Below are 25,268 nucleotides of genomic sequence, written 5' to 3' on the forward strand. Positions count from 1 at the left end.
TTAAGTATAAGAAACGAACATAGATTTATATCAACAGCTGCCGTGGCGCAGTTGGTTGTGCTCTGTACCTTGAGAGCGAGATGTATTTTGGATTCTCGGCTCGAGACCTGGCCACCGCAGTTTGCTTTTGCCGCGATCTTATACTGCTAACCCCTACTGCTTACACAGTATTGCTCATATGTGTATCTACACACTTCACCGTGTGTACTGAAATGTCTGAAAATACATCTTTATGGACCAAAAATGATAATTGCATAGAATTCTGTTGTGGTTTATATTGTGACGACAATAAAAAGTATCATTTTGGTAATAACAAAAAATCATCTCTCACTTTAGGTGGCATACTCCTATTGGAGTTTATATCAATCCGCTCAAAAGCAGCGGGAGAACATCTTTTTGTGACCTGTTATCAATCATGATCTAGTTTTTTGTGGCATGCATGCTAAAGAGCATTAATGGAAGTACATGTGGTGAGAAAATTGGGTCAATTGAGGCTATTTTAGACCCCTTTATGCCTCCCAGGAGCAGCGTAGGAAATTTGTTTACCACTGAGTGAAGAGGTTTGTTTACAAGTGACGAAAACTTCCGGCTCGGATAGCAAAAAATCTTCATGATCATGGTACGGAAACCTGATGATGCCATGAATGGCCAATTTGTCAGCTATCCGGTGATGGGTAGCGTTTAGCTAGTGAAAACTTCTATCTAGACTAAGAGACCACATTACTTTTGTGATTTAGTGTGTAAGTCAATGGGGCTTTTAATGGGCGTATGCTACCTTAAGCAAAAATGCTAAAATTTTTCATTTTAAGTGCTAGAAGTCCCAATTTTGGACCAAAGTAGTTGCTATGGTGTGTAAAAATGGTTTTCAAGCAAACGTCTGAAAATTCAAGCTTGGATGATTTTTAAGGATAAATTAGTATTACAGACTTAAAGTACCACAAAGAGCATGTGCGTTTCTATACATGAGACCAGAACAACATTTTGAGCATTTCTGACCAGTTTTCCTCCCCAATAAACTATTGGGTCATTAAGCCTTGACCTACCAAAGCTTCCGTAATTTGATTCATTCCTTGACCCTGCTAAGTAGGTGCCAAATGCACGATATTCAAAATCCTTCAGAATCAGACCAAAATGCCTGCCGTGTGTGTGACGTGAATGACTTAGTTCAGTGAAATTTGACATCCGTGGGCACCTAAAGTACATGGTAACCATATTTTAGGTTATTTTTGCTAAAGTTGGAAGTACCTGGTGTTTGACTAAAGACAAATACTCAGTTTCAATGCATGAAATACCCATAATGTTGTTAGCTTAGGCCTCAGGTTCATAATGGCGCTACGTTAGTACCCTAGACCACGTCTACACCAGCTGTAGCACAATGTGAGGTCTGTATCCTAAGTGGAGTGGCTGCTGAGTGCTAAAACCTTACACAGAGAATGTTTTGAGTCTTATTTAGCAAATAATCCACAAAGGTATGCATTTTCTGCTCCTACATATGTGCATCAAGGGGTTTTGAGCCTATTTTCACTATCATTAGTTTTCTGTTGTTTTGTCAATTTTCAGAGAAAGTTGATGTGCCAAGTCCTCAGCATTCACAGCGATATACTTTGAATGGGTGTGGTATCAATGGCCTCAACTGGTTAGATGAGGTAACAACAAATCCCAAACAACTCTGACAGCAGAAAGAGATATCCTGATGCTTCCATGGGAGATCTACTGTAGTAACTACAGTATAGGAACCAGTGCTCGCCACCAATGGAGAATAAGGTAATTTGACGTTGTTGTTCTTTGCCGAGCAACAAATTTGAATGTTTTATCATGAAATATGCCCCCCTATCCACCTCTCTTCCCTTATAACTGTCTTTAATACATTGTAACAACCTATGCACAAACCTTTAAATGGACTGGATATGCTGTTGAGGTGAACAGTGTATCTAGATAGCATTTCAGTATTTGTTCCTTTTGACTACTGTACATACTGTTACAGTGTGTTTCAGTGTGTGGCCGTTGAGCGTGTCGTATCAAGAATATAGGAGGCGATCATTTATTTAGTAACAGACTTGGTTTATTATTGTACTTCAGTAGCCATATTCAATGGAGTGCACAGACTCGTAGTGTGTAATATGAAGAGCAAGTACGGTAGCTCATATTGATCAGCTACATAAATGTACTTGTCACACAGTGAGGCTGTGGTTTACAAATCCCGATGATCCAGTTTTGGCAAAGAACACCTTCAATTCTCTTCTCTTATTCTTAGTAACTTAGCAGTTGCACTGGAGTGACATGCAATATCAGTTTAACATGTTCCAAACAGTTCAGGAATACATTGGGGTATGTCCTGTAGGTCAGTTTGGGAGGAATCAGCTGAGCTAAACAAAAGTAGTTTTCATCACTTTTCAGAGCCAGAGACGAAAAAACCCTCCCCGCAGACCCTTCTCTGGATGACGTTTCTGCAGGTAGGGCAAGCCAGACCAAGTGGGCGGTGATCAGGAATACCAATACAACCTGCAGGAATCATAGATGCACCCAAATTGGTCAAGCTTATCAAAATTGGTGACTGGAAATGTTGTTGCAGTCGTAGACCTGGTTACTGCTTACACAGTATTGCTCATATGTGTATTTACACACTGCACCTTGCATACTGAAATCTCTGAAAATACATCTTTATGGACCTAAAATGATAATTGCATAGAATTTTGTTGTGGTTTATATTGTGACGACTATAAAAAGTATCATTTTGGTATTAAAAAAAAAATTCATCTCTCACATAAGGTGGCATACTCCTATTAGAGTCTATATCAGTCCGCTCGATTGTTCTCCTTCAAGAAAAGTGCCAAAAAGCAGCAGGGGAACATCTTTTGTGACCTGTTATCAATCATGATCTAGTTTTTTGTGGCTTGCATGTTGAAGAGCATTAATGGAAGTACATGTAGTGAGAAAATTGTGTCAATTGAGGCCATTTCAGACCCCTTTAAGGCCTCCCAGGAGCAGCGTAGGAAAATTGTTTACCACTGAGTGAAGAGGTTTGTTTACAAGTGACAAAAACTTCCGGCTCGGATAGCAAAAAATCTACATGGTCATGATACGGAAAATTGATGATGCCATAAAAGGCCAACTTGACAGCTATCCGGTGATGGGTAGCGTTTAGCTAGTGAAAACTTCTCTCTAGACTTAGAGACCACATTACTTTTGTGATTTAGTGTGTAAGTCAATGGCGCTTTTAATGGGCGTATGCTACCTGAAGGATTCTTGCCAGGTTTGTTACTGTTTTTTTAAGCTTTTTATATGGACAAGAGTTCACTCTTGTAGCTACATAGTGATTCCAAACACAACCTTTGATTCAAGTCCTACAATTCTTCCATATCAGAAAGACCTATAGGGTCGTCCCCACATCCATTGCTTGTCTCTCTGTGAGCCATCATAGCACTGTGATAGGCCCTTAATAGAGCTTGCAAATTAACAAACCTGTTTCCTGTAGATTCTGCAAACATGGTTTGTTGTGACTGAGTTGAAAATATCTCATGTCCTTTATCTGCTGGGTTAATTACTCTCTCATACTCTTCCTTGTCGAGCCTTCTATAAGCAGGTTTGCAAGAGGAATTAGTTGCCATATCTGTATCAGAAGAGCTAGGAATATCACCAGTGCAATTGGCATCAGCTTCAGCAGCTGTTCAAGCAGTAAAGCCAAACCTGTTACCTGGCTTGAAGGTTATTACATGCCTATCAAACATGCCTTTCCTTCTACCCATTGTTCTAAATACTAATCAGTTTTTATCCTTAAAACATACCAATTTTCCAGTGACCTATTCACTAGTTTTGTTTGTAAGCATTTATTGGAAGTCTAAGCAGTTGAATAGCTACACATAGAATGATACAAGACAAGACTTACACTGAGAAACTAGTCAATATGATCGACTACAACTAGTTTGGAATGTTGTTTGAACAGCGCCCTCATTCTAGATCCGGTCACAGCTAGTGCATAGATCTCCTAAGTAGTTTTTGCACCAAAATCTGACAAAATACCTTTGAAAAGCAGTGCCAAAGTAACAAGTAACTTTTTCTCTTTCACTTTAGAGCCACAGCTAAGGGCGCATGCTTACTGGATGCTGGGAGTGATCAAATTTTCAGAGGGAAGAAGGCCAACCAAGTTTCCACCAGAGGGGGTAAGTAGCACCAAACTGAGGGACTGTGCTTAAAACACATTGTGTGGACCCAAGAACAATTTAGACATTCAGTAGATGCCTGTCATGCTGATGGAATGACTTCTTATCACACTAGGGAATATGTCAATCATTGGGCTCTCACTTGTTTAAAGTTCAGTACTGTATTATTCATATAGACTGTACAACATGTGTGAAACACCATATGAAGATTCACCCAATAGACAGAGATACACAGAAATGATGTAAGTCACAACTTCTCAAACTATCATAAAAAGGAGGTTTAATGTGGAGTTTAAATATCTCAGCTGTTACTTAAGGTGGCATACTCCTATTAGCATCTATATCAACCTGCACAAGTGTTCTCCTTCAGGAAAAGTTCCAAAGAGCAACAGGAGAACATCTTTGTTTATATCTTATCAATTAGGATCTGGTTTTCTTGGTTTGGCTGTAATGGAGCATGAATGGAAGTACAAGTGGTACACAGATTGGGTCAGTTGAGGCAAGTTTAGACCACTTTAGGTCTCCCTGGAGCAGCATATGAACATTGTTTACTGCTGAGTAAAGAGGTTTGTTTACAAGTGAAGAAAATTTCAAGCTCTCATAGGAAACAAAAAGTCTGCACAGTCATGATAAAGAAACTTGAGGTTCAAATGAATGTGATAAATTTATTAGAATAAACCAAAAGCAAATAGAATAAAGGGTAATTTAAACCAAGAAATACTGCACGACGCAACTCACATGCATACCTGTAAATGTTACCCACGCACGACGACACATACAACACTGACACGTAAAGGGAAACACAGCATCACACGCATTAAAACAATCGAAGACCATTAACAGGGTGTACTGCTGAGTTTCTGGAGAAAGATTGTAAAACAAACCACCTGCTGCTGAAGAAACAAAGTCTAAACATTCAAGAGTTCTGCTGCCTCCATTGGTCTTTATTATAACTTTCTGTCAAATATCATTGGAGATATGGATATTTTGGCTTCCAGATTAAAGGTACAAAGCCAACATGTCTGGGAGGAAATGCTCCTAAAAAGGTCAATGCCCGTTCACTGATGCACATATTATATGACATCACGGTCACGCCAATACATGTGTCTAAATGCTTCAAAGCATGCCTTTTCTTTCATTGTTGATGCTGGATCTGGAAAATAACCATTTCATCCTTAATTAAAAGTCTTGAATTTTAATATATCAACACTGAGGGAACCCTGAAGGATTGATAATCCAACACAATCGTAGAATAGAAAAGGTGAGGGATTTCTCAACCAAGGCTTCCTATACAATTGAGTTTTCTCCTGGCATCTTGAATCCAGTGAAATGACCATTGGCTGGAAACTCACTTCTGATTCTTTGGACTGCACATGATGGTAGCACAACCCTGACGTGTCTTGCTAGGAACCCCCAGCACCTTTGAACCTGTTGACCGTAGGCTATGTATCTGTACTGCCTAAAAAAAATATTGAAAGTTCAAAATGTATGAATGTTGGCCCATGATGTCCACAATAACAAGCAGGGATACAATGTACAGTTATGGTTACATTTGTTGTGAATTTACACCTTCCATATTTCATGAAACATTCTTTTGTTCAGACAATTGATTTGCAAAACTCCAGGCCTAAGTACTAGCCTAGTAATAATGAGTATAAAATGACACATATGCCTACCTAGCATGGCTGCATAATGCAGCTTACGTCCCGAGCCAAACTTTCAGTATGTAACCACCACTACTACTACTACTACGCACCATACTGAACATGTATGAATACATAGCCAACACACAGTACATATGGGTTGTAAGGATTCTATGGTTGTAAGTCACCGTAACACAACTCACAATTTGGTTAAGGCAGTTCCGCGAATTCCAACCACACATGCAAAAAATGGACTGGATTTTGTTTGCTTCATTACTAAATTCTTACCACGTTGTATGCTCCTTGCAATAGTTCCGAACGGGTTTCTTCTTCGATATGTTGTGGAGCTTCAATTTCGGCTCATTTGACAGGCTCGAACTGATACGGTTCTATATCCTAACAGTAACACCTCAGGTCCACCCTCAACATTAGGTTCAATATTGGCATGATCATCGCCTTCACTCTCTGCTTCGAATATTAGAAAGGGCACTCCAATTCTAGTACAATTTCACTGCCTGGTGAAGAACCACTATCACTTTGAACTTCGGTTGCCACATTTGGTTCTAAATCTGACATTCCACGGGAAATTTAGATTTGAATTCGTGCTGACTTGTTATCGATTGTTTTGTGTATTTATGTACACTTGTAGGAGTGTAGGTATGATATATGTTCGGAGGAAACAGCGAGAGCAAATCGTGTTCCTAAAATGTTGTCACATTAGGTCATGAGATTACGAAAAAAAATTTCGAAGGGAAGAATTAAGTTTCTAATTGGCAGAGTGGTTGATATATGTTCTAGAGAACATGCTTAGATGGATCCCAAAAATACAGGATGTTGAAATTTTCGTGTCGTGGCCATAATAAGTAAGAATTTGAAAATTGCCATTTTAGACTCTATGAGCCTTAAGTATAGCTAAGGGTATTGGTTATGATATGTAATCACGGAATATGACAAAAAGGTCTCATCATTTTACGCTTTTTTTTTTAGTGATTTGGGGGCAAATTTTGTGAAAAATCACCAAAATATCGCAATGTGGCACGAGATTGACACGGAAGTAACAACACATTGGTACACCATGGCATGTGCCCAAAAATGCACTGATGAAGTAATAGTTAGACTGGAAGAACATGTTCATGGCCTGTAGAGACCAATGTACTACCTGTGTCTGTTGTTTTGATCTGTGTGTTATTGAGATGTGTAGTAGTACAAGTAAAGGATGGTATAAGGAGCCACTAGTTTCAATGTTAAGCTATTGAACAAGTAAAACCTGAGGAACTGAAGTTGTACATCTGGTGAGTAGTCTACTTTTATACAGTGTAGTGCTGATAGTCGTGATCGATTAATCGCCAGTAGTCGCGATTACACTTTGGAAGTTTGATTAATCGCTCTCAAAACCTAAGTTGCGATTACTGGACTAAAGCTAGCACTACACACAATCTGCTATTGAAAAATAGCCTAACCTATCAAAAACAACACTTAAGCAGTTTGTCAGCAAATATTGCAAACACAGGTTCTTACAATGCTACACTAGAACTGTGCTGTGTTAAAAATCAGCAAGCACCTGTTCAGGTTAGATTCATGCGTTTACTTGTTAGTAATACGATTGTTCTGCAGTGCAACATTTAGTCCTAGCAATGTTTCATCATTGCGCATAATTGCAAATTCCCAAATTTATTAATCTTTAATGATTGCCAAAGAATTTGTAATTTCTTCAAACATGCATGTTTACAGTATATTTCATTTCTGGCCAGTGGTTCACATGTATCATATGTCTGATAGAGTGTGTCGATTGCGGTGAAGTTTCATTTCAATGTGTCATAATATGTGCGTGCTATCACACTAGGCTAAAGCCTAGCCTAGAAGGTGAACGTCCTTCTACAGAAAACTCTTGCATAGTAATCATCACACCGCTACAGGGTGTTGCATCTATTCATTTTTTTGCTGTGATTAGTGCTAGTAGTTGTAGTAGCCTTGTAGATCCATTCCAAAGTTTTTGATTTACTTTGAAGGATTTTAAGAAATGTTGAATATTGAAATTTGTTGACAGTTTTTGTTTGGTAGATGTTTTAACATGAATTAGACATCACACATTAAGACTTGAAAGAACAAATAGGGACAGTGCACCATGGAAAAAGATTTGTTTGACTGTATTTCTGCAATGTAGAAATGACAGTGATGATGCCATAACTGTAACCGAGTATCGCGAGAAGAGCTATGTGATTAATCAACTACAAAAGTAAGAGTCGACTATCAGCACTAATACTGTGTACCTAGCAGAGCAAAAAGCGACAGTCAGAATTTAAATGCATACATTACAATGTAATATATGTGGTGTAAGAATCAGTTTTATTGAGACCCAGACTGCAATCAGAATAAGGATAGGCCTATATACAGTAACACATTTGTAAATGGAAAGCTCACACCTTCACAATGTCAGACTAAGATTGGATGGCATGGGCTGATGAAATAAATGCAAATGTTGCAAAATATACATCAGCCCCAACAAGTTACACAAATGGCTGCAGGATGTGGACAGGTGCCTACACCATCAGTAAGCCAGGGGCACCAGCATATGGCATTATCCGCACAATGCTATCCCTGGCAGCTAAGAGAAGAGCCACATTCCAGCATCTGCTCTTCAAAGTATTGTGCAAAGAAATTAACTTTTTAAGTACCAAATCATTTCACATCTCCCACATATGCCACAACAGCCTATGTGTGGAGGTGTCACATCCATTGCTTGTGTCTCTGTGAGCCATCATAGCATTGTGACAGGCCCTTAATAAGACTTGCAAATTTACTAACCTGTTTACTGTAGATTTTGTCATATATCAGAGGAGAGTACTGCTTTAGTCAGTGCTCTGTAGAGAGACCTGTTTATTGAAATCTATACTGTACACTATGGGTGTTTCACATCAGGTTCTCTGCTGGGTGGATGCTTTTCTGAGTGATAGAGAGCAGTTGGTTGTTGTCAATGGGTCTAGGTCTAATCCTTCTAAGGTTACTTCCGGTGTTCCGCAAGGGTCAGTTTTGGGACCCATTGTCTTCCTGGCCTATATTAATGATATTGGTAATGCTGTTTCTTCTGGTGTCCGACTGTTCGCTGATGACTGTGTCTGTTATCGGGTTATCGATGATGTCAGTGATGGTCATCAACTTCAGGAAGATATTAATATACTAGGGCAATGGGCTAAAGATTGGGGCATGAGTTTCCAGCCGGTGAAATGTAACATTATGACCATTACTAGAAAGAGGAAACCTGTAAATTTCAATTACATGCTCAATGGGGTTCACTTGGTTAAGGTTGATTGTATTAAATATCTGGGTATTCATATCACTTCAGATCTCAACTGGGGAAAAAATATTCAAAATGTGTGTAACAAAGGAAATAGGATATTGGGAGTTCTTTGTAGAAACTTATCCCCTTGTTCGAAGGATGCAAAATTGGCTGCATATAAAGGTCTCCTCCTGCCAGTATTGGAATATGCCAGTTCTGTCTGGGATCCCCACCAAGCTTTCTTGCAGCACAACCTCGAAAACATTCAGAGGCGTGCAGCCCGTTTCATCGCTTCAGATTATTCAAGAGAGCCTGGCTCTGTCTCATCTCTGTTACGGGACCTAAACCTGGTGCCCTTGGCAGAGAGGCGCAGACAAAGTAGAATCATCTTATTTGCTAAGGGCATCTATGGTCAGGCTCAGATCCCTATTGACTGCCTAAGAAAGCCTCTGCGTAGGAGTCGGAACATGCACGATATGCATTTCTGCCAACTGTATGCCAGTACCAATTGCTATAAGTATAGTTTTTTTCCAAATACAATTAGGGATTGGAATAGTCTGCCTTCAGACCTCATTAGTAGTTCCAGTGGTTCTGTGAATCCTGTCACTTATATCAGTACTCGGGTCAGATCTAATTAATTACTCTCTTGACGTGTGTGTGGTGAGATATTGTCCCTTTTTGCGGATGTGTCACCGTATCGAAGACGAAGACGAGGTGTACTACATCAGAATGATAAGCTGCAGCCATTGTTCTACTGAATCCATTACATGCCTTGCCATCAGCATCAGTTGTGAGGTACATGACCGTACCCATTCTTCATAATAATAATCAGTTTTTTATCCTCAAAGTTCAACAAAATTCCAGTGACCTATTCACTAGTTTGTTTGTATACAAATGCTTAAATGGTTATAAGCATTTATTGGAAGTCTAAGCAGTTGAATAGCTGCACATAGAATGATACAAGACAAGACTTACACTGAGAAACTAGTCAATATGATCTACTACAACGATTTAGGAATGTTGCTTGAACAGCGCCCTCATTCTAGATCTGGTCACAGCTAGAACATAGGTCTCCTGAGTAGTTTTCGCAACAAAATCTGACAAAATACCTTTGAAAAGCAGTGCCAAAGTAACAAGTAACTTTTTCTCTTTCATTTTAGGGCCAGAGTTTACTCGATACAGGGAGTGATCACATTTTCAGAGGGAAGAAGGCCAACTTGCGTCAAGTTTCCACCAGAGGGGATAAGTAGCACCAACTGAGGGACTGTGCTTAAAACACATTGTGTGGACCCAAGAACAATTTAGACATTCAGTAGATGCCAGCCATGCTGATGGAATGACTTCTAATCACACTAGGGAATATGTCAACCATTGGGCTCTCACTTGTTTAAAGTTCAGTACTGCATTATTCATATAGACTGTACAACATGTGTGAGACACCATATGAAGATTCACACAATAGACAGAGATAAACAAAAATGATATAAGTCATTACTTCTGAAACTATCATAAAAAGAGGTTGAAAGTGGATTTTAGAAATGTCAACTGTTACTTTAGCTGGCATACTCCTATTAGCATCTATATCAATCCGTACCAAGTGTGCTTCTTCAGAAAAAGTGCCAAAAAGCAACAGGAGACATCTTTTCTGATATGTCATCAATCACTGGACTGGTTTATGTTTTTAGTTCTACCATGTAGCTTGTACTCTCTCTCTCTCTCTGAGTTGTGCTCACCTCCTTCTGTATGCTCTGCCTCTGTTATATAGTCTATCATACTGTTGTTTCCTTTGCATCTGTTTCAGAGTCTGGATACATAGACTATTTGAGCTCACCTCTAATCCTGCAGCTTCCATCTTCCTGGCTATGGACTCTTCAGGCCCTTTATTTGTAATGTTTGTGGCACTGTGGTCCCTGTACTGACTGTTGCGTGAAATGCTTGTGCTATGTTTTGGATTGGAAACTCGAAAGCATTATTGACTACCTCTGCTTTTTGAGTGGAAGTCTGAAACTGAGTGGACCATAAACGTTTGCTGCAGGTGGGTGTCTCAGGTATTTCATTTACAGTACTGATTTCGCTTAACTCCCGTTGAAATTTGTTAAAAGGAAAATAAACAAATTTCTTCGTTTTTTATCGAAATTTGCCGATTTTTATCGAAATTCAACGAATTTTAACGATTGGTGATCTCAATCATTTCCTACGTGGAATTTTCAACGATGCGTTGAAATTCTTTTTTAAACGAAATAAAAGGTCAATATGTGGTTATGCGAAACGTCGGAAATCGCGTAACTTCGTTTATTAGTATCGATTAGACTTTGGTACAGTCGTTTGAAAGCATTCTCAGGCTTGCATGAGTAGTAACTCTCAAAGAAACATGTAGTAAAACTGACGGGGGACGTTTTCTGACTGAACCCCAAACATAGTGACATAAGTCTTAACTTTGCCAGGCTATCTTGGAGGTTGCAGTACACGCTATGTACCACGAGGCACCCTTCCAGATAAGTTGGAGTGCTGTTTAACCATTTAAATAACAATGAATGGACATAAATAAACTTGGTTTACTTGCAGATTGCAAAAAATAGTTATTTTTAAGAGATGTAAATTTGGTTTTTTATAAGAGTTGAAGTGTGAAACTTTGTTTCCGAGCAAAAACACTTGAAGCAGTTACTTGAAGCAAAATAAAGATGCCCCGCCCATTCTGCTAGGACGCTTCCATTTTTCAAAAATGCGTTTTCTCTTGTTATTTTTTCTATTTTGTTTAGTATAGATTTGGCATGAGACATGTTACTCAGGTTAACTTTGACGGAATAATTTTATACCAGAAGTGGAAAAACTTAACAGTTATTACATTCATTTCGGATCATTTCCGAACAAGATAACACACTAAGGGTGTGACCGTTTAAACGATTAACCGTTTAACCGGCCGCAAATGCACTATCAGTTTAGAAAATCACAAACTGTATAAACGGAAAATTAAAAAAAAAAATCAAATACATTTTAAACATGAAAATTATTTAAAAATATGTAAAGAACTGAGTAATGTACTGCAAACTATCAATAAAAAACAGAAAAACGATGTTTTAGGCATGAATAATGTGTTCAATATAACTATAGTAGTAGGCCAATAGTCACGAGCTCATGATAGTGTCATCAATTCGTCTTCTCAGTTTATATTTGCGACATATATCACCCGTGTACATCGATCAATGGCATGGTGAAATCCTGTGTGAAAATATGTCGATGCCAAAAGACGCAAATGGTCGTTCTAGAAAGTATCGTAATAACATTAACAACACAAGGCCAGTTTGCTCTCTCAGGTCCGCACGTATACAGCCATTTTTTCCACACATGGTATTATACTGTGCATGCATTGCGGGCGGGATTGCGGCAAACATAAAAGAATATGAATGAAAATGATAAACCTTACGATATTTTTCACAAATATTGGTGCTTAGATAAGTGCTTCCTCACAATCAAAGAGCCGCCCCAAAATTTGCTCCGCTTACGTAAAACTTCTATATATATATAACACTTGGAAAAATTCGAGTTTTTACACACATAATTCCCACTGACATTGGTCATAGAACATAAGTAGGTCATTGACATTTGAACTTGCCCAAGTTCATCGCACCATGAGAACGACACAACACATTGAACATGATGTTACATTCTTCCGCCATCTGGACGCTGAGTGTAAATTTTGGTGTAATATGCAAATTATGAATGGTACTGCGCTGCCCGGTTAAAATTTAACCTATTGCAACACCAATTTTGGGAAGCTGTTGTTGAAGAAACTGTTGTATCAAATGTAAAGTACTGTATCGTATGTGACACAAGAGAAAGAAAATGAAATCGGAGGCTGCTACAACCCATCCCACAACACGTGCGTGCGTAATTTGTTTTCTAAACATGACTTTTAATGAGTAAGCAGGAAAGGTGGGTAAGTTTGCTAAGTTAGGCAAGTTTTTGTTTAAAATCTTGTGATAGATAGACAAATATATTGTTTTTTTCTTCAAAAGTTACGAAGTTGCCGAAGGCCGAGTTATATAAATTCAGTGATCTGAACTTCTGAAGACCACGATATACTGATCAGGTGTGTTATTCTTTTCAGCAATTATTACACGTAATGTTGGCAATATTATTGGGCCTAATTAGTAATTAACATACATTGATCATTGTCTTGTTGCCTGAATTGCTACTTTTTGGAAAAAAAAAACAACCTTAATTATTGTACTCATAATGTCCTATTTTCATTAAAAGTTGAGAGACATTACGTCGAAAAAGCCGCAATCGGGAAACAGCGTTTAAAAGTTTAACCTACCGGCAGGTTATACGGTTAAATGGTTAGTGAAATATCTGTTAGGTCACACCCTTATAACACACAAAAAAAAAAAACGACTTTATTGAATGAAAATATACTGAAAACCATATCGCAAAAACACAAAATCGCCTATAACTCGAAAACGGAAGGAGATATCGACTTTTGTCAGCTGCGTAGGGATTTCCTATACCGAATTTTGATGTGCTCTATCCACCTGTGTCATTTATGAGCTTCTCTGACGTAAGCTGCAGTACGTAATTTCTCCATACCAGTTCCGCAACATTTATTTACGCAGTAAACATTGTTCATGATGTTTTCTTTCACAACAAATATTCAAAGTTGTGCTCCACACGCTTCACAGATATTGTTTTATGTTGTTCATTTTCAATTCTAGTTTAAAATTACATTCTCGAACGATGCATTGCATGCCTTGTCAAACATTCCTGATTAGTAAAACTAAGGAAGGATATTTGATTGATATGATTTTATGAGCTGTTCCACTTGAAAAATGATGATAAAACCGAAAAACAAAACATTTACTTCTCATGTGACGCATACCGGGAGACTCATAAAAACCCCCTTCTCATTAAATTAAATTTACATGCCGTCAGGCCAGTTGAAAGCCCTCCCCAGTAATGTTTGATCAGCTCTTCCCAATATACAATACTCAAATAAGCAATGAAAATATATTCATTTTCCACAGGTTTCCATTCCATTATGAATAGTAGGGGCAAAATAATGTTTGCTTCTAGAGTAAGCCAGCCAAAGGTTCTGCAGTGCTAAACCCCCCACGAAGACAAATACTATGCTAATTAACAGATGGTAGGCGTGAATTGACAAAGCCAGGTTTATGATTGGACTAGGCCTCTCAAAAAAGTTTGGTCGCTGGAGATATCCAGGGTAGGGAATGCACATGTAAGCAGCATACTGTAGGTGGCCCAGACCCAGGCTGCGACCTTAATTACCAGGGCAGTTCGTCTGCATTCGCGGGCAACTTACAGTAGCTGGGTTAGGGGGAAAATAACAGGATGTTTTTTATTTTGCGTGCATTGAAGCCGGGGGGAGATTTTTTGGTTTGAAAGTGAGTGCGGTAAACGGTACTGTAGTACGTCAAGTAACACAGGAATTTATTGGAAAAAAAGATCTCTTTGATATCCAGCTACGACTGTTTCATTGTGTAAATTTTTTTTTTATTTCTTGTTTTTCTGACGCTGCGTTCATTGGTGAGTTACTTAAACTTATCTTAGTTTAATACTAGCCTTTAACTTAAGTACTTGTTACGATCGATCAAGACCAGTTTTTTATTATCCTAGCCAAATAATTTTTCAAACACCTAGTACAGAACTTACTCTGTCTTATATACAATCAAACTTTTGTAACATTTGTAATATTCCTCAGCCACTTCTGGTATAGTCTGAAAACGGCTGTAGTTACACTAAGGATTCAACGTAGGTCACAACCTTGATATGTCTAGAATTGCCTTTGCCGTTGTTGATCGCGATAACTTTCGTGGAAATTTCGTTGAAACTAAGTTGACAACCGTGCCCGCAGTAGTCTAAATCTTAATGAAATTATTTGTTTTTTATCGATTTTCAAATTTTTTTTATCGATTTTCAACCTTTTTTATCGATCGTTGCTTTTTTTGCAACGGGAGTTAAGCGAAATCAGTACTGTAGTTGTGTGCTATCAGTGTGGGATATTAGCAGAGATCTCTTTGTAGCATTTGGCATGAATGGAAATGTGTACTTCCTGCCCCTCTTGCATACAAATGAATGCTTCGGGCAATGTGAATGATTTCCAATGTAGCACTTTGCAAGGCAGTCTTAACATGTTGATAAAGCCTTCATAACTTTGCAGTGGTCGTATTTGAGGGCTTTAATTCCTGCAAGTAGTCACCTCTGCCAGTACAAGGCAGGTCAAGTCCTCTGCAATGCACTTTTGTATCAAGTGCTTCCTAGTCACAGTTTGTGCAGGTAACATATCAGAGGAGAGTACTGCTTTAGCCAGTGCCCTGCGGAGTGACTTGAGTAGGTGAACTTGGTCTAACAGCATATGGTTCTCTGTTTCAGAATGAGTAGCTGCAGCCATTGTACCAGTGAACCCTTTACATGCCTTGCCATCAGCATCAGTTGTTAGGCACTTCTCCTTTAGTGGGTTCTTACCAGTAAGTAATTTGGATGCACAAATCTTTCCACCATTCTGTTCATCTTTGACATTGGCATCTTTACTGAACAGCCCTCATGGACTGGACATTGCAACTTGTGACCCCTTCTTCTATTCATTTCACCAATTAAGTTACAGTTGTTACTGTGATTGTAATCAAAATTAAATTTATCAATGGTGACATTCTCAACAATTACATCTCTGTATTGGCTTGCACGAACAAATGGAGTCTTACTTTTTGCATTAAGCAGACACGTATGATATTGACGATCATATTCTGCAAAAATTGGAGAGTCTTTTGAGAGGCCATGCAGTTGCAGTGTCTTCTTTATACACCCCTTTTCTGATATATCATTTTCATTCATTTCTTCTATTGCAGGTCCAAACTGGTTGGCTGACTTTTGTAGTGTACTGACAGCGGGACTTGGAAGAGAGATGCTGCTGAGCATTCTATGAGCTGCACTTGAACCGATCTACATCTGATGCAAGCCTGACTGCCGTGCAATGTTTAGTTCTGAAGGATTCTTGCCAGGTTTGCTTCTTGGTTTAAACCTTTGTAGATGGGCCAGAGCTTACAGTACCTTTGTATCTTCAGAGAATGCATCCAAACACAACCTTTAAGCCAAGTCCCACAAATTCTTCATATCTAAGTTTGCAAGAGGAATAGGTGCCACAAAGGCGCTCACTTCACAAAGTTATTAGCCTCCCCCAACCAAATGTTTTTTACCTACTGAAAGAAAGATAATTTGCAATGTGTTTTTCAATGGTTAAACTGATATTATTATTACCATAAATATTGTATTGACTTCCCCAATAATTCTAACCAATATGGAATGGTAATAATTACACAGCATATGATTGTATGTTATTGGCATGCGATGTAAAAACCTGTGCATGCCTATATGATATGCACATTGACATGTGTAACACGCGAAACTCGAACAATTTAGGTTATATTTTCCCAGATTGGGCCCCTACGCCTATGACGGTAGTTCTATCAGGCATGTTTTTTGGAGTATTCAAAATCATACCAAGTTTTGTGTGGTGGAGTATAAGAATCGCGAGATACAATTTATGAAAGTGGCAAGGAAACATGGTAAATATGACTGATAAAAGGCCAATTTTGACCGAAAATGTCAATTTTTAGGTCATTCACAATCACAGGAATATATGAATAGGCCTAGATAAACTGTGGTGCGACAGTCGGAGATTCCAGCTGTCGCACTCCAATTTTCCAACTATCGTCAGTTTTATCAAGTTCGGGGGGTGAGACACCCCCCACACCCACCCCCCCTTCTAGCCACGTCCGTGGGTGTAAGTCACAACTTCTCAAACAATCATTAAAAGAGGTTTAATGTGGAGTCTAAAAATTTCAATTTTTAGTTAAGATGGCATACTCATATTAGCATTTACATCAATCCACCACAAGTGTTCTCATTCAGAGAAAGCAACAGGAGAACAAATTTCTTGATATGTTATCAATTAGTGTCTGGTGTTTTCTTGGCAGGGATGTTAAGGAGCATGAAAGAGAGTACAAGTGATACAAAAATTTGGTCAGTTGAGGTAAGTTTAGACCAATTTAGGCTTCCCTGGAACAGCATACAGAAATTGATTTCTGCTGAGTAAAGAGGTTTGTTTACAAGTGAGGAAAACTTCAGTCTCTCATAGTAAACAAGCAATCTGCATGGTTATGATATAGAAAATTGAGGGTGCTATGAATGGCCAACTTGTCAGCTATCCAGTTATTGGTTGCATTTAGCTTGTGAGAGCTAAATAGATTAAGGGATCACATTACTTTTTGATTTAGTGTGTATTGGGTAGTGTTTGCACGGGTTATCCGGGTACCCGCCCGACGCCATACTACCCGGTTCCTAATTTATTACCCGCATCCTCCGTAGTGTGATATAAAAAATAAAAAAATAAAAAATCGCAAATCGATGGTTAGGCAGATTTCCCATTGACTTAGTGTGGTGTTAGGCTACCATGTGTCGAAGATAACAGCAATAACGAAAGTACTCCATGGATATCTTATAACTGCGTCACAATTTCAGCGAATAAACAGATGGTTAGGCCTAGCTAGATTTCTCATTGACTCAGTGTGGTGTGGTGTTTGGCTACCATGTGGAAGAAATTATTATTTATTCATTCGTTTATTTCATGGAAGGAAAGGCTGACAAGGAATTTTATGAGATGTTTACGGATTATAGACGGATTATAGACGGATTATAGACTAAAAAATAATAATCGCAAGTGGCTGTTAAAGTGTTTACTAATCGTTTATTCCAAATGCGATCAAATTGTGCGAATCGCACAATCTCGCGGCTAATGCGAACCCTGGGCCTGCCTAATAGATAGTAGTAGTAACAACTGTTTACGAGCTAAATTGGATATTTATATGGTGAGATCAATAGACGTGGAGAGCAAGCAAAAGCCGCGACGGCAGTGCGATGTTAGTAGTAATGTTAATTATATGAAGTTATTAACAAGTTAATGAAAGAAACAATAGCAAATAGAAATTATTGAGGAAGGTTTTATACCTTATCTTACACCTACGTTTTTGAACATGAAAACATTGTCAGTAGAGAATATGATTCATTTATTATGGCATCCAATATGTCATTTCTTGAAAATTGTGATACTCGAGGGTAAAACAATTTTTTTCCGGGTACCCGGATACCCGACGGGTAACGGCTCTTGGGTACCCGGTTCCCGATTTTTGGACCCGTGTAAACACTAGTATTGGGGCATTTAATAGGTGTATACTACCACAGACCCTTTTATCATGCCGACTAGTATTCAGCAATTGGTTGAGCAATATTGTGTGTCTATGTGTAGGACATTTTATTTGACCGCATAAGAATCATAAACATTTTCAGAAGTCCAACACCTGTTAACAAACAATTTAATAACTTGTTAGTACTTTTATTTTACAATCATTTGGTCAGCATGGAATGTCATTAGTTGAATCACAGAAACTATATTTGGTAAGTTGAAACTATGAAGAATCAACAGTGTGTTTTGTTTGTTTACTATTAAAATAGGAATTAATGGCCAAAGAAGTTCAAAATTCCAAGGCTGCTACTAGTGCTTGAGGGAAGACTGAAAGCAGAAAGAATGCCTAATGACAGAGAAAGAAGACATTATACAGACACTGTGTGACTGCATGGTAGGATATACATGGCTAAAATAGGTAAACAGTTTAATACTGTAAACTCACACTATATCATTGCCAAACAGCTCTCTGAAATCTGAAATAATCACGAGGAGCGATTTAATGCTGCAACGTTACGCTGGAGACCCGACTTGCATTTGACAGATACTAATAGTGGGCCCAACTTACAATAAAGTGAGCCTAACAAGTAACTTTGAAACACTTCTTAAGTTCAGGCTCAACCTTGAAACTTATTTTTCGTGACGACCTTCAAAACTTGTTTTGCGACAAGCTCTGCTAACCTTTCAACCAGAGACAAATAAATCATATTTGCTCACGCTCGAAATGATGCTGATTTAATAGTTGCGCGCAGATTCCTCAGCATCATGTGTATTTACTGCGTTACTAGCGGGGCCCTATGTGGGTGAAAGTGATTTGTATGTGCTTCCTCCTGCACTGCTGACAGCCGCCCGGTCCATACATTTGTATATTCCCACCTACGAAAACCAGTGTCTAATATGTTTATGAGCTTGCCGAACGTTACAACATCATACAGAAAGCCATGCCGGACAAAATTATATTTAATGAAATAGTAACATATACATTAGTTACTATTTATAAATATATGATATACAAATATGTCATGCATAAACTATATACACATATATATATATATATATATATATAAATATATATATATATATAAATATATATATATATATCTATATCTATATATATATATAGATATATTATAGATATATATTTATCTATATCTATATATATATATTATAGATATATATATTGTAATAAACGTTAACTATTACGAGTCCATTGCTGCTCCTTACCTATTTTTAATTTGTCAGCTAGACTTGTGTATTCATTGTCTATTTCGGTGGCGGTGTTGCGGTTCGCATATTTGTATTTCTGAGGTATGTTTACAGTTAGCAACCCACCATATTTGGCGGGGTCCATCTTGTACATGTTCCTGGTTTTGTCTGCCTCTACGAAGATTTCTTTAGAGGGTGTGATGTTTTCTATGTCCTTCTTGAGGTTGGACAGGAACTTCTCCATCACTTCCTTGAACTTAATGTTCTCGACCATTTCCAGCATATCGGACTGGAATGAGACCAACTCCGGGATTTGTGGGGGGACGCATCTGGATTTTAGCCCGTTTGCATCGGTGGTGGCGGTGTTGTCCTCGTCACGGCTGGTGTCACTCGCTTCCGCATCGGTGTCAGTATCGGCCAGGATGAATAATGCTCTCCATCGCATCCATTTATCAGCTTCTCTGTCATCTCCAGCAGTCTTTTCAAGTATTCTCTAGTTGATGGCAAAGGAATGTTCTTGCCCGAGTAGTTCATATTGTATCTGTAATAAAGTATGGGTCACTATTCCACGAACTACCATAAATATATATATATATATATATATATATATATATATATATATATACATACATATATATATATTATTAGAGAAAACCAGAGAAATAAGATATGACTCATAATTGACAAATAAGGAGTAAGTTTTAGAAAATCTATTGGAATTTTCGGTCCCCCCTGGGACCTTCGTCAGCAATACTTGGCAGTTGAATGAGAAGTACAAAATGTGTTTATTACATATATATATATATGTATATATATATATATATATATATATATATATATGGAAGACTTCCTCCACTTTGTACTTTTGTGGCAAACAAATAAATAAATAAATAAATAATATATATATAATATATATATATATTTATATATATATATATATATATATATATATATATATATATATATATATATATATATATCTATATATATATCTATATATATATCTATAGATATATATAGATATACTATAGATATATATTTATCTATATATATATATATATATATATATATATATATATATTATAGATATATATATTGTAATAAATGTTAACTATTACGAGTCCATTGCTGCTCGGAGTTGTACAGCGATCGTCAGGCCTACTGATCCGTATAAAATATGGGTCGCTATTCCATGAACTACCATTTGGGTTTGACACGGCTGGGTGGTTTCCTTTTGTGTCTGTTGCCATGTCTACAGGTAGAGATGAGCTCGCTTCTCTAGTTGAGCGTGTTGCCTTTGAGGATGGTAATTTGGAGCTTTTCTTTGCAAAGATTGCATAGACCAGAACCAGACTGCTGCTTGTGCATTTGGACTGTGACACAATTTCCCAGTGTATTGAATATTCAGCTTTTTTCTCCTTGAGTTGCCAGATGTGTTTAGAGAGTTCCGTTTCTTTCTTATATCGGTCATGTTGGAATGATTTGGTGTGGTTGTTGTATCTCTTCTTAAATTCTCCGCTCGCGAGGCCTATGTATGACGCGTTGTCGGTTCATGACGTGACTGTGGCTTTGTAAATGATGTCATTAACCAAGCAGTTGCCGCGAAGTGGGCAACTGTCTACTTCTCGGCAGTTGCATGTCTTTTCCTGGGGGGGGGGTTGGCTCGTTTCTTTCATGACCTTTGAGTTGTGTGACTTGATGATCTGTTGCATGTTTCTCATACAGCTGTAACTTTATTTTGACTTTGTGTAGCTTTGTAACTTTGTAACTTTGTAACTTTGACTTGTGTAGATTTTGTGTAGCTTGTTGGTCTGTGGGAATTGCTTGTCGATGAGTTTTAGGAAGTCCGCCACAAAGTTGGTCTTTACGTTTTTGCTGTATGGGGGGTTGTACCATGTGATTTTTCTTGACCTGCATTTCTTGTTCTGTTTGGTGTCTTCGTTTTCCTTGTTTTGGTATTTGATAGTATGGTTGTATCCAGCTGACCAGAGGGCATGATTGTAGGTGGGTGCTGCTTTCTTGAATGCATCCTGGTTAGATGATAGACCAGAGACTGTTCTTTCGATGGCTGGCGGTATGTTCTTTAGTATTGCGTGCGGGTGGTTCGAGTGTTGGCTTATGTAGATTGGTTCGTTGTTTGGTTTTCTGTAGGGCTGGTATTCATGTTCAAAGTGACGTCAAGGAAGTTGACTGTTTTCAAGTTCGTTTGGACAGTGATTTTTAGTCCACATGTATGGACGATCTTGATTAGGGCTTTTGGTATTCTGTCTGCTTTGCTGCCTGAGCATGACCTCATTACTGCTAGCCCATCGTCCCTGTATAGAACCAAACCAGTGATATCGGGGTTTTTCTCCAGTTGGTTCAAAATGAATAGTCCCACCAATTTACAAACTTCCGCTTTGTCAAATGCAGCCATTGAGACGTGGAATTGGTTGACTGTGTCTCTCTTCTCGTTTGCCCTTGTGATCGAGAGATCTCCTTGCGTGCATGATAGTCTTGTATTCAGTATCACTGATTCTGGTGTATGCTTTGGCCCATGCTAGACATTTGTGTATGAGATCCTTGCTTATTGAAGGGTAAAAATCAACAATATCGAAGACCAGAAAGGTGAGACTGCTCTTTTCCTGTATATTTTTAATCCATTCCAGTACGCTTGTGGTATGTTTTCATTTATGTGGTCCAGCATGACCTTGCTCACTCGTCCCATTTCAGGTTTTTTGTGTATATTAGCCTGCATTTTGTGTTATTTTGAAAAATTTCTTTGTGGTCCTTGATTGTCACGAAAGCCGTTTTGGGTCCAGTTTTATTTATTCGGTTACCTATTTTTAATTTGTCAGCTAGACTTGTGTATTCATTGTCTATTTCGGTGGCGGTGTTGCGGTCCGCATATTTGTATTTCTGAGATATGTTTACAGTTAGCAACCCACCATATTTGGCAGGGTCCATCTTGTACATGTTCCTGGTTTTGTCTGCCTCTACGAAGATTTCTTTAGAGGGTGTGATGTTTTCTATGTCCTTCTTGAGGTTGGACAGGAACTTCTCCATCACTTCCTTGAACTTAATGTTCTCGACCATTTCCAGCATATCGGACTGGAATGAGACCAACTCCGGGATTTGTGGAAGGGCGCATCTGGATTTTAGCCCGTATGCATCGGTGGTGGCGGTGTTGTCCTCGTCACGGCTGGTGTCACTCGTTTCCGCATCGGTGTCAGTGTCGGCCAGGATAAATAATGCTCTCCATCGCATCCATTTATCAGCTTCTCTGTCATCTCTAGCAGTCTTTTCAAGTATTCTCTAGTTGATGGCAAAGGAATGTTCTTGCCCGAGTAGTTCATGTTGTATCTGTAATAAAGTATGGGTCGCTATTCCACGAACTACCATAAATATATATATATATATATATATACATATATATATTGTTAGAGAAAACCAGAGAAATAAGATATGACTCATAATTGACAAGTTTTAGAAAATCTATTGTAATTTTCGGTCCCCCCTGGGACCTTCGTCAGCAATACTTGGCAGTTGAATGAGAAGTACAAAATGTGTATATTATATATATATATATATATATATATATATATATATATATATATATGTGGAAGACTTCCTCCACTTTGTACTTTTGTGGCAAACAAATAAATAAATAATATATATATATATATATATATATATATATACATATATATATATATATATATTTATATATATATATATATATTTATATATATATATATATATATATATATATATATATATATATATATATATATATATATATATGTATATATAGTATTGACATCAGTAGTAGTACGTGTCAATTTAGATGTAGCACACATGACTTTAGTAGTAGTAGTAGTAGTACATGTCAAATTAGTACAGTAGTAGTACATCTCAAATTAGTACACTTCAAATTAGTAGAAGTACATGCCATTAGTAGCAGTATATGCTGCTGTGGTCCTTTTTGCATTCCATATACGAAAGCCTTCAGTAAAATCTTCAACGGCTGCATCGCTATGGTTAACTGACTTTGATGAATAATGCAAACAAGAAACGTCCATATTAATGAGGTATGCGAGGCATGCAAGAGCACGTGGCAATAGTTTGGTTGTGTCAGAACCATTACACCGTATGGCTTTCATGAAGACGTTAATGTGTTAACTCTTGGACTGCGTGTGCTGATATCAAGGGCGTAGGAACCGGGGGGGCTGGGGGGGGTGCCAACCCCCCCAGTGAAAAATGTGGAGGGGCGGAAGTATCATTCCGCCCCCCCCGCTTCGCAAGTCAGAAAACCCCTTTTTCATTTCCAAATGAGAAAAAAATCTCATTTAGAGCACCAAATAGCATCTAAGGCCAGGTGAAAATGCAAAATTATATACAAAATGGAGTGGGTGGGTTGAAGTGTGCTATATTGCACCAAATTGCATCTGAGGCCACCTGGAAATGCAAAAAAAGTCCAAAGGGGAGGGGGACACCCCCTCCCCTTAGACCCCTCCCCCAGGCCAGCCATCCGTCTTCAGCCCCCCCACTCAAAAGTACCTTCCTACGCCACTGGCTGATATGCCGTGAATGTGAGTAAAATATTCCAAATTGAAATATGTATTGCTAATCATGCAGACGTCAAAGTGATATCCTTAAATCCGAACTTGAAAAAAAATAATACTCAGCACTTTCTTTATCTTACTTAATGAGTAAAAAAAAACTGATATTTTTTGGGTACACTTGACACGTCATATCTCACAAGAAATGGTTGCTCACATTTATTTTCCGACTCAAGAGTGTACTTTTCACAAACGCTGGTAATTTATGGTTTTAATACACTTAATGATTAGACCCCAAAATACCAAAACTTTGCGCTGCTGTGGCTTGAAAACACCCCATATTGATTAGAAATTATCCTTTCAAACATTTCTGATGGCAATCACACCAACTTTATTATTGGGAGGCATCTTTTTTTAATGTCAATATGGGAATACTTAATGTCAAAAGGTCAAAAGGTGGAGTAGAACAACAAAGGTGGTGTTTGTTTTTTTATAACTCGATGTTATATCTCGATTGTTATAAATCTATCCGGCTACTGTACGTGGCCGAAGTAGCGGCATTTTAGTGAATGCATCCATGCGATTTGCAGTGAAAGGACAGGGGGGGGGGGGTGGGGTGCAGGGACAATGATGCAAGGGACAAGAGAAGTAGGGTTTCAGGAGCTGTTGTATCCTTCCAGAATTTTGGAGGTTTTCATAGACTTTCCTTTATTTTCTAATGCAAACAGCTCTTTCAAATGTTCTACTGCCCTTTTCCCTAAGTTGTCAAGTTTAGAGTATAAATCTGTCCTTCGTCTGGACAAACATCATATTTCTTTCCGCAGGTAGGCGTAGTCCCTCCATATATGATGGGCTGTATTTGTTGTACTCCCCAATCCTTACTCATGTGAGTCCTGTCACTGTACCTGTCCCAAATCCCTACCTTTCTCACCCCTCTGGAATCCATTTAACATTCAACTGTTAGACCACACTGCTACTACTGTAGTTGAACATTACAGTGGAGTAATTGCACACGTGAATAATCAAAATAGAATATTTTGGAAAACAAAAGTCGATAATAAGTAGTTTATTATATAAACAGTATCAGTAAATGGAGCAACAATAAGCTGTAACAGAAACTAACAGGGTAGGATGCAGAGATATTTATATATTGAAAGCTTTTATTTAATGCAGTTTGGTGCCTTGAAT

General features: G+C 38.2%; 1 protein-coding gene across 8 annotated transcripts in view; it reads left to right on the forward strand.

Moving 5' to 3' along the window:
* The first annotated feature begins 928 nt into the window (after positions 1-928).
* The window catches only part of LOC139961011 (uncharacterized), a 426,752-nt gene continuing 402,412 nt past the window's right edge, over positions 929-25,268 (forward strand). For 4 of the 8 annotated variants that reach the window (XR_011790687.1, XR_011790690.1, XR_011790691.1 and 1 more), the window contains exons 1-8: positions 929-1,204; positions 1,561-1,764; positions 2,398-2,453; positions 4,072-4,160; positions 10,241-11,115; positions 13,097-13,170; positions 15,468-16,093; positions 18,603-18,727. Coding sequence is in view for 1 of the 8 variants with exons in the window: in XM_071959801.1 (XP_071815902.1) it covers positions 18,683-18,727 (45 nt within the window). In the remaining 7 variants the exon portion in view is untranslated. Of the gene's footprint in view, positions 1,205-1,560; positions 1,765-2,397; positions 4,161-10,240; positions 11,116-13,096; positions 13,171-15,467; positions 16,094-18,602; positions 18,752-25,268 lie in introns of all 8 variants that reach the window. The other 4 variants (XR_011790689.1, XR_011790693.1, XR_011790688.1 and 1 more) reach the window with 3 other exon arrangements.

The sequence above is a fragment of the Apostichopus japonicus genome, chromosome 20, assembly GCF_037975245.1.
Source record: "Apostichopus japonicus isolate 1M-3 chromosome 20, ASM3797524v1, whole genome shotgun sequence".
In the NCBI taxonomy this organism is placed as follows: domain Eukaryota; kingdom Metazoa; phylum Echinodermata; class Holothuroidea; order Aspidochirotida; family Stichopodidae; genus Apostichopus; species Apostichopus japonicus.